Source organism: Lygodium microphyllum, unplaced genomic scaffold (assembly GCF_053477565.2).
Source record: "Lygodium microphyllum isolate KBCC unplaced genomic scaffold, Lygodium_microphyllum_v1.1.10 scaffold_117, whole genome shotgun sequence".
NCBI classification, from domain to species: Eukaryota; Viridiplantae; Streptophyta; class Polypodiopsida; order Schizaeales; family Lygodiaceae; genus Lygodium; species Lygodium microphyllum.
In genome coordinates, this window is record NW_028229600.1 from 1 (window position 1) to 11,413 (window position 11,413).

At 42.2% G+C, this 11,413-nt stretch overlaps 1 protein-coding gene across 3 annotated transcripts; it reads left to right on the top strand.

Annotated features, from left to right (window-relative positions):
• The first annotated feature begins 7,030 nt into the window (after positions 1-7,030).
• On the top strand, positions 7,031-10,856 carry LOC148008609 (O-methyltransferase 13-like). 3 transcript variants are annotated; one of them, XR_015689983.1, is made up of 4 exons: positions 7,031-8,097; positions 8,656-8,720; positions 9,120-9,545; positions 9,791-10,856. XR_015689983.1 is itself a non-coding variant. In XM_087674166.1 (3 exons), exons 1-3 carry the CDS (start codon positions 7,050-7,052, stop codon positions 9,420-9,422), a joined length of 1,416 nt encoding a protein of 471 aa, XP_087530292.1. In that variant the 5' UTR covers positions 7,031-7,049; the 3' UTR covers positions 9,423-9,783. The 3 variants fall into 3 exon arrangements, 2 of the variants coding, with proteins under 2 accessions (XP_087530292.1, XP_087530293.1); XM_087674166.1 differs by lacking the exon at positions 9,791-10,856 and having other exon boundaries at positions 9,120-9,783; XM_087674167.1 differs by lacking the exon at positions 9,791-10,856 and having other exon boundaries at positions 7,031-7,842; positions 9,120-9,783.
• Positions 10,857-11,413: the final 557 nt, after the last annotated feature.

The window sequence follows — 11,413 nt, forward strand, 5'->3', positions numbered from 1 at the left end:
GAGGGGTAGGAAGGTGGTGGTGGTGGTGGATACGGTATTGCCATCTGACCAGCTAGGCACTGATGCAGTGAGTCGGCTTGGCTATCAGACCGATCTGCGGATGCTGGCGTTTTGATTTGACCCGGACTCCGGAGGCCGCGAGCGGACCCAGCAGGAAATCAAGTCTCTCGCAGAGGCCGCAGGATTTGCAGGAGCCTGAGTTGCCCGCAGAGTGCAGTTACTCAAATCCTGAAAACACGGAGTATAGTTACAACAACTGTACACACAGGACGATGCTTTGATGACTGGAATCTGATGATCCTATACTATATGTCATATGATAGCATAATGGCTTAGCTTAAAGTCATGATTGAATGAGCCTAACCCAAATCTGATGATACTATACTACATGATCTCTTAATTCAATGCATGAGTGAATGAGCCCAATGCGCACATTGACGATGCGAGGACCCCACCTGTGCGCTCTGGGTCACATAGTATGATAGTTCAATAGCGTCACTCTTAACGTTGAGTTTGCACTTTAGGGATTTCATGGACTACCCTTTGAAAATGGTGGTGCTCCATGAAGTTGCTGAAGGGCCCAAGTTCCAACGACCTATCAATCATTGATCGGTGAAAATGTTGCTATCTTTCTTGAAGACTCCATTTTCCCTCACACCTCTCCTCTCTCTCTCTCCTTTTTATTCAAAGACCCCTTTATTCAAAAAGTTAGATTGGCCACAAAATACACGCTAAGATTTTCCAAGTGATCCTGAGCTCGTTTCCTCCTACATCTTCGATCATATTTTCCAACCTCCCGCGTCTCTGCGATATTATTGAGAATATGAGGTAACATCGCCTCTCGGGATGCTGGCGCAGAGCTCCTCCCATGCTTTGCCACAGTTTGGCACTATGTCTGTGCCCATCATACAGACGACACCCCCTTCTCTGTTTCGTCATGATCTTGGCATGGCGGGCTCCCTACAAAGAGCCTTCGGCAAAATACTGGATAGTCCATTGTTCAATAGTCTCTCTGCTCAATATGCAAGCCAAGGGCATCTCAAACCTATTGGGCAATATGCAAGCCAATATACAGGAGGAGGTGGAGATGGACTGTCCTTTGGGAATGGAGCCGTCCACCTGGGAGGTTCTGCAAAACAACTGGCAGGATTTGATAGTAGAAGCCCCGCAAACCAAAGGGAGAGCCTCCAAGAAGCTGAAGGAGGTGACAACATTTCAACTCCTAGAGGTCAGCAGGGATTTCCTCAACGAGGCGAACATCAGACTCAAGCAGGAGCTCAAAAAGGTCTGCAAGACACCACCACTCCCCCCAAAGCGCCCCCGGAATTTGGGCAGCCAGAAAATTCAACAAAATTCAACAGGTATGCCAAGTAAAAAAATTTGTCTCTCAGTCCTTGCTTTGGAGTTGAAGAATTACACAATGTCCTATCAATCTAGAGCACTTATTGGTCTATGTCATGCGGCACGCCTCCCATGGAATTTCTCAGAAACTGGCTCAAGCTGAATTGCGAACCACTAGGTGGGAAACCCCTGGTTATTCAATACCTCCCAAACAACTATTTCTTTTTTCTCTTTGAGAGTGAGCAAGCAGCCCTAACCCTATTAAGCCATGGACAATGGATGCTACGGAGCTCACCATTCTCCCTCTTCAAATGGACTCCTGAGTTCGACCCCTCTGGTCCTAAACCGACTTGTGTTCCGATTTGGGTCGAATTCCCAAACCTTCCGTTGAACCTATATCCCTTCTTGAAAACCCTAGTTGCTCCCCTAGGTAGACTGTTAGGACAAAGGCCATACACGGATATTAACCCGCGGTGGCATCCTCAACTACTCATAGAGATTGACCTTAGCAAAACCCTAATAGATTCATTACTGATTACTGATTCAGAGGGCAACTTTGTAAAGGACCAACCTGTCCTTTACAAGAATCTTCCAAATGCTTGCTTCAACTGTCTCAAAACGGGACACTTCATTCGAAATTGCCCTGAATGGAAAGCTAAAGAGAGCCCAGAACCCAACAAGGAGAACTCCCCTCCAAAAACCGATAACCCACAAGATGATGGGTTCCAATCGGTTAACAGGAAGGGAAAAAGCAAGAATCAGTCAACCCAGAAACAAAACAATAATAGCAAGGGCAAAAACACCTACAATAACATATACTCCCCCCTTCTCATGAACTTAGAGGATGTACTAGCAGGGAATAGTGAAAAGGGGGAAACTAGTAAAAAAAGAGAGACTGCTCCAATAGAGTCAGACTCTGATGATGTCATAGTTGAAGAAACTCAGGCTGAAAACAAAGGGCAGGCAAACCAAACAAATGAAAACTATAAACATACAGAAAACTTAAAGATTGACCTCAATGAACAGAATGAAGATGTAGAATTTACTCAAGTAGAGGAAGAGGAACTTCCAATGGGAGGAGAACTTCCTCTCAGTCCTATCCCTGCTTAGAGCCCAACCAAAGAGGGAGGGAGTCTACAAAACTCCAAAAGGAGATACTCAAGTGTAGGACAAAGTGCTAGTAACCCATTTAGTCAAACAAAGGGTCCTCAGAAGAAAGGGAAACCAAAAAAAACATAGTTTTGTTAAATGAATAAACTTAAAATTGTGTCCTATAACATCAAGGGGTTAACTGACCCCAAAAGGCCAACTACATTCAGGGAATGGCTTAAAGTTAGTGTCATTTACCCCGATGTTATTTGCCTATAGGAAATAAAAGTGGCAGGTCCTCTTCTACTCAAAAACCTGCAGACAGTGTCTAAGGAGTATGAATGGTATATGACAAACCACGCCAATAGGAGGGGGGGGACATGCATAGGTGTCTCCATTAAAATTAAGGATCAAATAAGTAAGGTTATGATTGATACAGAGAATAACTAGGTTGCCGTCCTTTTTAAAAATCAGGATGAATTTGCTATTGTCTCAGTATATGCCCCTAATATTTCTGGTGAAAGAGGCAGGCTGTGGGATTCATTACAAGTCATCAATTGCCCCATTATCATTGCAAGGGACTTCAATATGGTTGAATCAACAAAAGACAAAAATTTGGAAAAAGGAACATGTATTGCAGGAACTGAAAAGAGTAAGTGGCTGGTAACTAAAGCCTATCATGGGCTAACTGATGTCAGTGAGCAACTAGGATTCACATGGAGTAACAATCAAAGTGGACTTTATCTCCGAAAGGCTAGAATTGATAGATTTTACATATCTGCAGGTCTGTTGGCCTCTTTTGTTAATCTCAAAGTTAAAGCTCTTGATAACATAGTCATGTGTGACCATAAGCCTATTCAGCTAGTCCTCTCTAACTCATCCCAAATAATAAAAGCTGGTTGGTTTCATATTGACCCCAGACTATTTCAAAACGAAATAGTTAGGGACACTATCAAAGGAATCTGGACAATGGCCTTCTGGCAAACAATCTCCCCAGCTCATTCATGGGCTAAAGTCATTAAAGACACTCAACAATTTTTGAGGGAAGTCAAAAATAAAAAAGTACACCAGACTAGGGATCATAGAGCAAGACAATACTCAGTGTATAAATCTTTGGAGATCAGGATAGAGGCTGGGGAGACCCAATTACAGCCTGACCTAGTCAGAATCAAACAAGAACTTAGATCTGCTGAAGAAAAAGAAGCTATGGACATACAACTCTTCACTAGGCAATGGTGGGCTGGCAAAGCAGACAAACCCACCAGAGATATGTTCCAAGTCCTTAAAAAGAAAAAGGATAGAGACTCCATCCCATTGTTGAGAAGGGAAGATGGCACACATGCCCAAAACAATGGAGAGAATCTCCTTATAGCTAAGGAAATTTTCTCTAAAATGTTTAGCTCCTCTAGAAAGAGTTCACAAGAAGAGACAACTGCCAAGGCTAAGATAGCAATGGTTAGGAAGAAGGTTGTCCCTCCAAGCTTGGCTGAGATTCTGGATGGGGAGCTATCAGCTATTGAGATCAGTGACACCATTGACTCTCTAGCATCAGGAAAAAGCCCAAGGCTTGATGGCCTTCCGAATGAATTCTTCAAAGAATTCAAAGATTCTCTTATTCACCCCCTTCTCATGGTATGGAGAGAATCCCTGAAATTTGGAGCCTTACCCCACATAATTAATGAAGGAGTAGTCAAACTAATCCATAAGAGAGATGAAAAAGAACTCCTAGCCAATTGGAGACCCATCACATGTCTCACATCAGCATATAAGGTTTTTGCCAAAGCCGTAGCTAGAAGGCTATCTGATCATTTAGATAACTGGATAAGAAAAGAACAAAAAGGGTTCATTAAAGGGAGATATATCCTAGACTCAATAATTGCCCTGTGGGAAGGCATTGAACATGCCCAAAAATCCAACCAAGACTTTGTGTTCTTCAAGATTGATTTTGACAAAGCTTATGATAGGTTAGAATGGGATTTTATCCTCCAATCCCTCCATGATATGGGGCTGGGTAGAAAGTTCATCAAGTATGTTAGTACTCTTTTTGGTAATGCCTCCACAGGAATTGCCATTAATGGGGAGATGACTGATTCCTTTCCTTTGAGAAGATCTATCAGGAAGGGCTGCCCTCTTGCTTCCCTTTTGTTTGCCATTGCAGCTGATTCACTGGGTTGGCTCATTCAACCAGAGATTGATAAAGGCAACATTAAAGGGATTAAACTCCCTAACAACAAAGACATGGTACTCAACCAGTTTGCTGATGATACAAATAGCACGGTAAATAATGATCCAGTTTCATTAGTAGCTTTTTGGAACTGCTTGCAAACCTTTTGCAAGGCTTCTGGTTCTGTTATCAATCCAAACAAAACAGGAATTAAAACATTAATCAGTCCTTGTCCTGGTTGGCTCCTGGCTGCAGGGTGTAAGGAGATTGAAATAGGTAAAGTATTCAGACTTCTAGGCATACCCGTGGGCTTTGGGATCTCAATGAAACAAAGGTGGGATTGGGTTTTGGAAAAAATTAGGGGAATTTTTGAAAAATGGAAGGGTCTGGAACTCAATATGGCAGGAAGATGTCTGGTTCTGAAACACATACCAATTCCAACCACAATCTACTTCCTGGCTTGTTGGAAACCATCTAAGTCAGGAATGAAGCAACTAGAGCAACTAGGGAGAAATTTTTTGTGGAGTGGGGATGGGGAAAAGTTTAAAGTACCAAAAGTATCTTGGGCTGTTTGCACTACACCTAAGAAATTAGGTGGTCTTGGTCTTCCCAATCCTAGTATTCTAGCTGACAAACTTGCAGCCAAATGGATTGCAAGAAGCATCTTAAGTAAAGAAGAAGACTGGATAACTTTGCTTAAGGCAGCCACTAGCAAGTTTCATGTAGAGGGTTGCCCAAAATGGAAAGGCTTAGATCCACTAACAATAACTATTTGTCCAGTCAAACTGAAAGCTAAAGGTTGCTCTCCTTTGGCAAAAGGTCTATGGGAGGCTTGGTTCAAGTACAAGAGTCTATTAATCCCCTCTTCCCATCCCAACCTCACCCTACCCTGGAGTTCCAAAGACTCCATTTGGTTCAGCTTCTTTCAGGGACCCATTCTAGATAATCAGATTGACTTAGCCCACAAGCTCTTCAAGAAAGGCATTAGAAGTTGGAGGGACATTTGGGATTTAGCCCTAAAAAGGTGGATGACTGGAACACAACTAAAACATAAATTCAAATTAAAAAGACAGGAACTAGAATTGATAACTGAAAGGGTACTCTTGTGGGGACCTAATATGTATGCAATGATTAATCTTAATCACCACTTCAATTACAGGGGAATCTGTTTTATGGGGAACAAACCTCTTCTACCCCTTCCAGACCTATTAGAAAGCAATGCTCCTCTTTGTTTTAAACTAAATAACAGATGGCATATTAATTGGTCAGTAGTGCAGTGGAATTACAGGTTCGGTAACATTTGGGCTCCCTCAATCCAACCAAAGATGTATTGTCTAATGTGGCTCATTACTCTCAAAAGTCTTTGGACTAATGAGAGAGCACTCAAAGTTAGTCTAGGGAATGGACTTTGCCTAAGGTGTGGCGAACAGGTAGAATCAATCCCTCACATATTCCTTAACTGCCCTGAAAATTCTAACATCTGGTGTTTCATGTAGATCCTTGTTATCAAGTATCACCCCACTAAACTCACTTGGAAGGAGTTATTACTGGGGGAAATATATGGACTCCCTCCCCCAATATGGAATTGGATTAGAAGTTTTTACCTGTGGAACATATGGATAAGCAGAAACAAGAAAACGTTTGAAAATACTGATTTGGATCCTATCCATGGTTGTAAATTTGATCTTTGTTTTTAGGTTGAGAAAGATGGAGAAATAATTCTCAAGTAGCATGAAGACAATATGAAGGAGGGACTAGGGAAAGCATTTTCCACTGTGGATGTGGCAGCCATACTGCTGGACATCAAGAAGAAGGCTGAAAAATAATGATGTAGATACGAATCTTAGGATAAATATCTCGACATCTGATGCTTAAGTTCAGACCTATTATGGACTATATATTTTGTAATGTTGTTATTATGTACTCTCAAGTCAAAGTAGCTTCCCTGTTTTGAAGCAACACTCCCTTAAACAGCTGTAAATATATATTTTAATACAACTTTAAAGCTTCCATTAATTAAAAAAAAGTTGGATGAATAAATTAGGGAAAACGCTGCCCTTTTTTGGTACAGCCTTCACGTGTCACAGACCTTATCAAAACAGATCTACGACTCAATACGCAGTACATGGTTTTGTTGGGGAGCCAAATGAAGCTGACTGACTGAGAGAGCGCAGGGGCTGAATCCGAACATCCGGGATTAAAGTAGTCCAGCGCCGAAATTTTACGGCTGTTTTGCCTGTTTTTGGCATTTTTTGCATGTCAAAATAAGTTTTCGAAATTTTCATCTGTCAAAGGCTTACTCGTTTTACGCGGCCGGAGCACGGGCAGTTTTCTACACGGAAAAAAGAAAACGCCACCGTGTGGGGTCCACAGCCACCTACAATTCGCCTGCGAGATATACGTATTTGATGTGCTTTTACACGCGCAGGCTCTCTCTCTCTCTCTCACATCAGATATGGCGACCGGGAGCATAGAATGCACAGATAACACAGCCCCCCCTCTTCCAGCCGCCAGGAATGGAGTCCCAGTACAAGTGGTACCATGCCATCAAGATCCTGAGTGGGTGAGAGTGGAGGAGCTGGCATGCTGCTCGGTTCCCTTTGCCCTCAGAGCTGCCATTCAGCTCAATGTCTTCGACATCATCTCCACGCACGGTACCGGCAGGGGCGCACACGCCGGCTGCGAGGGCCTCTCCGCAGCCCAGATTGTGGCGCACTTCGATCCCCCCGCCACCTCCCCTGCCGCCGCCGCCGCCTCTCTCGAGCGTGTCCTTCGCCTCTTGGCCTCCTATTCCCTTCTCACAGCCTCCTCCTCCCCCTCCTCTCAGCTCCCACAAACGCTATTATATGGCCTTACCCCCTCTTCCTCCCTATTGCTCCAATCCCACCCTCAACTCAACATTGGGTCGTTGGCTCTGGACAGATCTCAAGCTCCATTCAATCCACTGGATGAATCTCGGGCTGCTCTGGACAAATTTCAAGCTTCATCGGCATGCGTGCCTGGAAATGGAGCTTCCCTGGCTCTGGACAGATTTCAAGCTCCATCTCAAGTTCTGGATAAATCTCAAGCCACATCAAATGGATCCCAAGCTGTACATTGCGACGGGGAATTAACCTCCGGCCCCCTTCGCACGGCCTCCCTCGCCCCCCTCGCCCTCCTTATCTCCCACCCCGCCTGTGTCGCCTCATGGCTCCACCTCCCCCAGTCCATCCTCCTTGGACAAGACCCCTTCTCCCTTGCCAACCATGGTATGGACATCTTCTCCTATTGCCAGCATGACCCTCTCTTTGGCAGACTCTTCCATTCCTCCATGGCCCAGAGTAGCACCCTCATCACCCGGTCCATTCTCCAGTTCTACCATGGCTTCCATGGTCTTACTAGCCTTGTTGATGTGGGTGGTGGCCTTGGATCTTGTCTCCATATGATTGTTTCTAAATACCCTTCCATCAAAGGCATCAACTTTGATCTACCCCATGTCATTAAGGCAGCACCTACTTATCCAGGTCTCTATAACTACCCTACACTACTCTGCCCAACTTCTTACACGAATGCAGAATTGATATTTGTAGAAACACATAAATTGTGCACACTAAGTTTCTCTTCTCGCTACAAATATTTACTGCCTCATAGTACTACTGATTATACATAGCCACAAGTGTTGTAATGCACAAGACATTTCTCATGTAAGCACAAGCACCGTAAGTATCTCCTCTCATAAGGTCAGGTATAGCAATCCTCAGCACCTCTATGTAATGACAAGTGGGCATAATATTTCCATTTTGAATATGGGAGAAATCTTTGCAGTAGTACTCCTCTACAAGCACAAGCACTCATAATTTATAATCTTCAATTTAACAGAGTGTTTGAGGACTCTATGGTAATCCTCCACGTATAGATAACCACAAGCAAGACCTTCAATTACTAGTCTTTACTCCAAAATATGAAGTGAACGAAGACAAGGATGTCATAGTTATGGATAAGTCTCTCCATGTTCGAGCATCTCATCTCATCTCATCTCATATTCATTATTTTGCCAGTAACTGTGATGGTTCCTCGTGCAGGAGTGCTACATGTAGAAGGAGACATGTTTAAGAGCATCCCACAAGCAGATGCTATGATCATTAAGGTGTGATCTGATGCTACCTTGTTCGTGAATTTGTATTGTAACGATACATGTGCCATTTTAGTGATATTGACCCAGTTTCAAACTCCAGCTCTTGAGTATCTGTCCATGCTGCTCTGATCATTAAGGCATGGTGGTGTTCATGATAGGATATATATTATGTGACAATGCATGTGCCTCTCAGTAATACTGACCCAGTTTCAAATTCCAGCTCTCACCTGCTTGTGCTTAGATATTACTAATTGCATCTCTTTATGCTCTCATATGACTTATAAATACATCACATCTCCTGCTGTTTTAATTACAGTAAATACATCTCCTGCCGTTTTTAATTAGTCACCGCAGGGTTAGAAATGGCTAATTACACCTCCTCTTTATGCTTTTGAAATGGGGAATTCACAGAGAGTCCTGCAGAACTGGAGTGATGAGAAATGCGTCCGGATATTGAAGAATTGTTATGATGCACTTCCGAGTGATGGGAAGGTGATGGTGGTGGATACGGTATTGCCGTCTGATCAGCTGGGCACTGATGCAGTGAGTCGGCTTGGCTATCAGATCGATCTGCGGATGCTGGCGTTTTGCCCCGGAGGCCGCGAGCGGACCCAGCAGGAAATCAAGGCTCTCGCAGAGGCCGCAGGATTTGCAGGAGCCCGAGTTGCCTGCAGAGTGCACAAAGTCTCAGTCGTGGAGATACTCAAGTCCTGAAAACACTGAGGATAATTACACCGACTGTACGCTGCGCGACTGTTTGGAGTCATCATTATCATTGAGTATGACTGCAACCTAGAATCTGATGATCCTATACATACCATATCAAACTACATATTGGTGAGTCTTACTCCATCCCAAGCCGTCATTGATGTGGGTAGGAGCATTGCCTTATGTTGGTTATTTTTCCTTCTTGTGCTAATTTGGATGGTTGATTAGGGAATGAATCAAGCCCTTAAAGTGACAATTATCATTTAGATCTTTGGAAACACAAAGTCTAAGTTGATGTGTATTCATCCATTGTCAAAATTGTTTTGTTATGAGAATTTGATGCAAGCTTTTGTGCATGCATTGCTACTCTCTAGAGTACATGGCAATCCAATGATACCTCTCAAATACAAGTACGACTACACATATTGACAATAAGCAACTGAGCAACATGCAAGGAGGAAGGAAATGTGGAAAGAAAGCATGCTTGCTATTTTGTTACACCTATAGTTGGTCCCTTGAAAGAGTCCGCTTATTTGATCACAAGATTGTGATCAACATTGCTTACTGATTGCCATGAGTGTTTAAATTTAATTGTGATTTTCTTGAAGTTACCCAAGCTACGTAACTTTGTAGGCTCACAATACACTACCATGTATTTTTACCTCTTGGCAAGAACAATCATGAAAACTTGACATGTCATACAATTAGTTTCTTAACTTGATTGTCAAGCCAGGCTTGCAAGGGTTTAAGTCAAATGCATGAATAGTTCTCTTATGAGCACACACAACTAGTGCCTTTAACTTGAAAGCGTGAATAGATGGCCTACTTGTGTCTTCAATACCAATGAAATTTGCACTATTGAACAACAATAGAACTTTATGCTCACATTTTGGATATAATATTGCATATCAAACACGTTAAAAGATTACATTTTTAGAAGAAGAATCTAAATATCATAAGGGAGACTAGGTTTCAGTCCAATTACAACATTATGTCTACATTCCATTTGTCCATGTCTGAACCACTATAAAGTACAAAAAGAAGGCCTTTATGGACCTAACACTATGTTCAGTTGTGCTTGGAAGGAGGGTTGTTTGAAAGGAAAGATGAGCATTCAGTGCTTCCTTGTGATGGTAATATACCGTATTCTATGTCAATATCAATATCCTTAGCAAGAAAAAGGATAAATGGTTATAGCAAGGTGAAGTATACCATGTTTGTGGGGTAGGTTGAACTACATTGATGCTACTCAAGTTCCAACCTTAAAAAATAAGGGATCTTGATTATTTCTTAATTTCCAGATCGACAAAGGTGGAAGTAAAGTTGTTTGAGTACTTAGAAGAAATGAGGTAAGGAAGAAAAATGAGCATTTACAAAGGGACTCCAAAATAGGACAAAAAGTAGTTGTTTTGGCTTTGAAAAAGTGTGCATCTTTTTGAAAAAGTAGTTTTTTTTGGGGGGAGGGATGTAGGGCAAAAAGTAGTTTTCTTTGGGAGGAGGGATGTAGGGCTATTGATTATCTTTTTAGAAATCCTATATAAAAGATTTCTTTATTTTGAACAAGATTTTTACAAGAATTTAGTTCAGTGCATTTCAAAGTGTGCATCTTTTTTAAAAAGTAGGTTTTTTTAGGGGGAGGGATGTAGGGCTATTGATTGTCTTTTCAGAAATCCTATATAAAAGATTTCTTTATTTCGAACAAGATTTTTGCAAGGATTTAGTTCATTGCATTTCAAACTTCATTTTCATGAGAAGTCTACTTTTAGCAAGTGCACACCTCTTAGAATATATCAACCAATGAGCATCAACTCCACACCTCTTAGAACATATCAACCCTTGGGACATGCACTTATTGTCCATATCCCTTGGGACATGCACTTATTGTCCATATCCCTTGGGACATGCACTTATTGTCCATATACATTGGGATAAATATTTGCATATTGAATTGCAAGAAAGTTTATCTTCTTGCAATATTATTTGAAATTAATGTTGAG

What these genes read in the sequence shown, in the direction of transcription:
- LOC148008609 (XM_087674166.1), top strand. Translation starts at nt 7,050, where the DNA reads ATGGCGACCGGGAGCATAGAATGCACAGATAACACAGCCCCCCCTCTT. An exon ending in GGCAGCACCTACTTATCCAG is followed by an intron (nt 8,098 to 8,655) that starts GTCTCTATAACT and finishes TTCCTCGTGCAG; the next exon opens with GAGTGCTACATGTAGAAGGA. An exon ending in CAGATGCTATGATCATTAAG is followed by an intron (nt 8,721 to 9,119) that starts GTGTGATCTGAT and finishes GGGAATTCACAG; the next exon opens with AGAGTCCTGCAGAACTGGAG.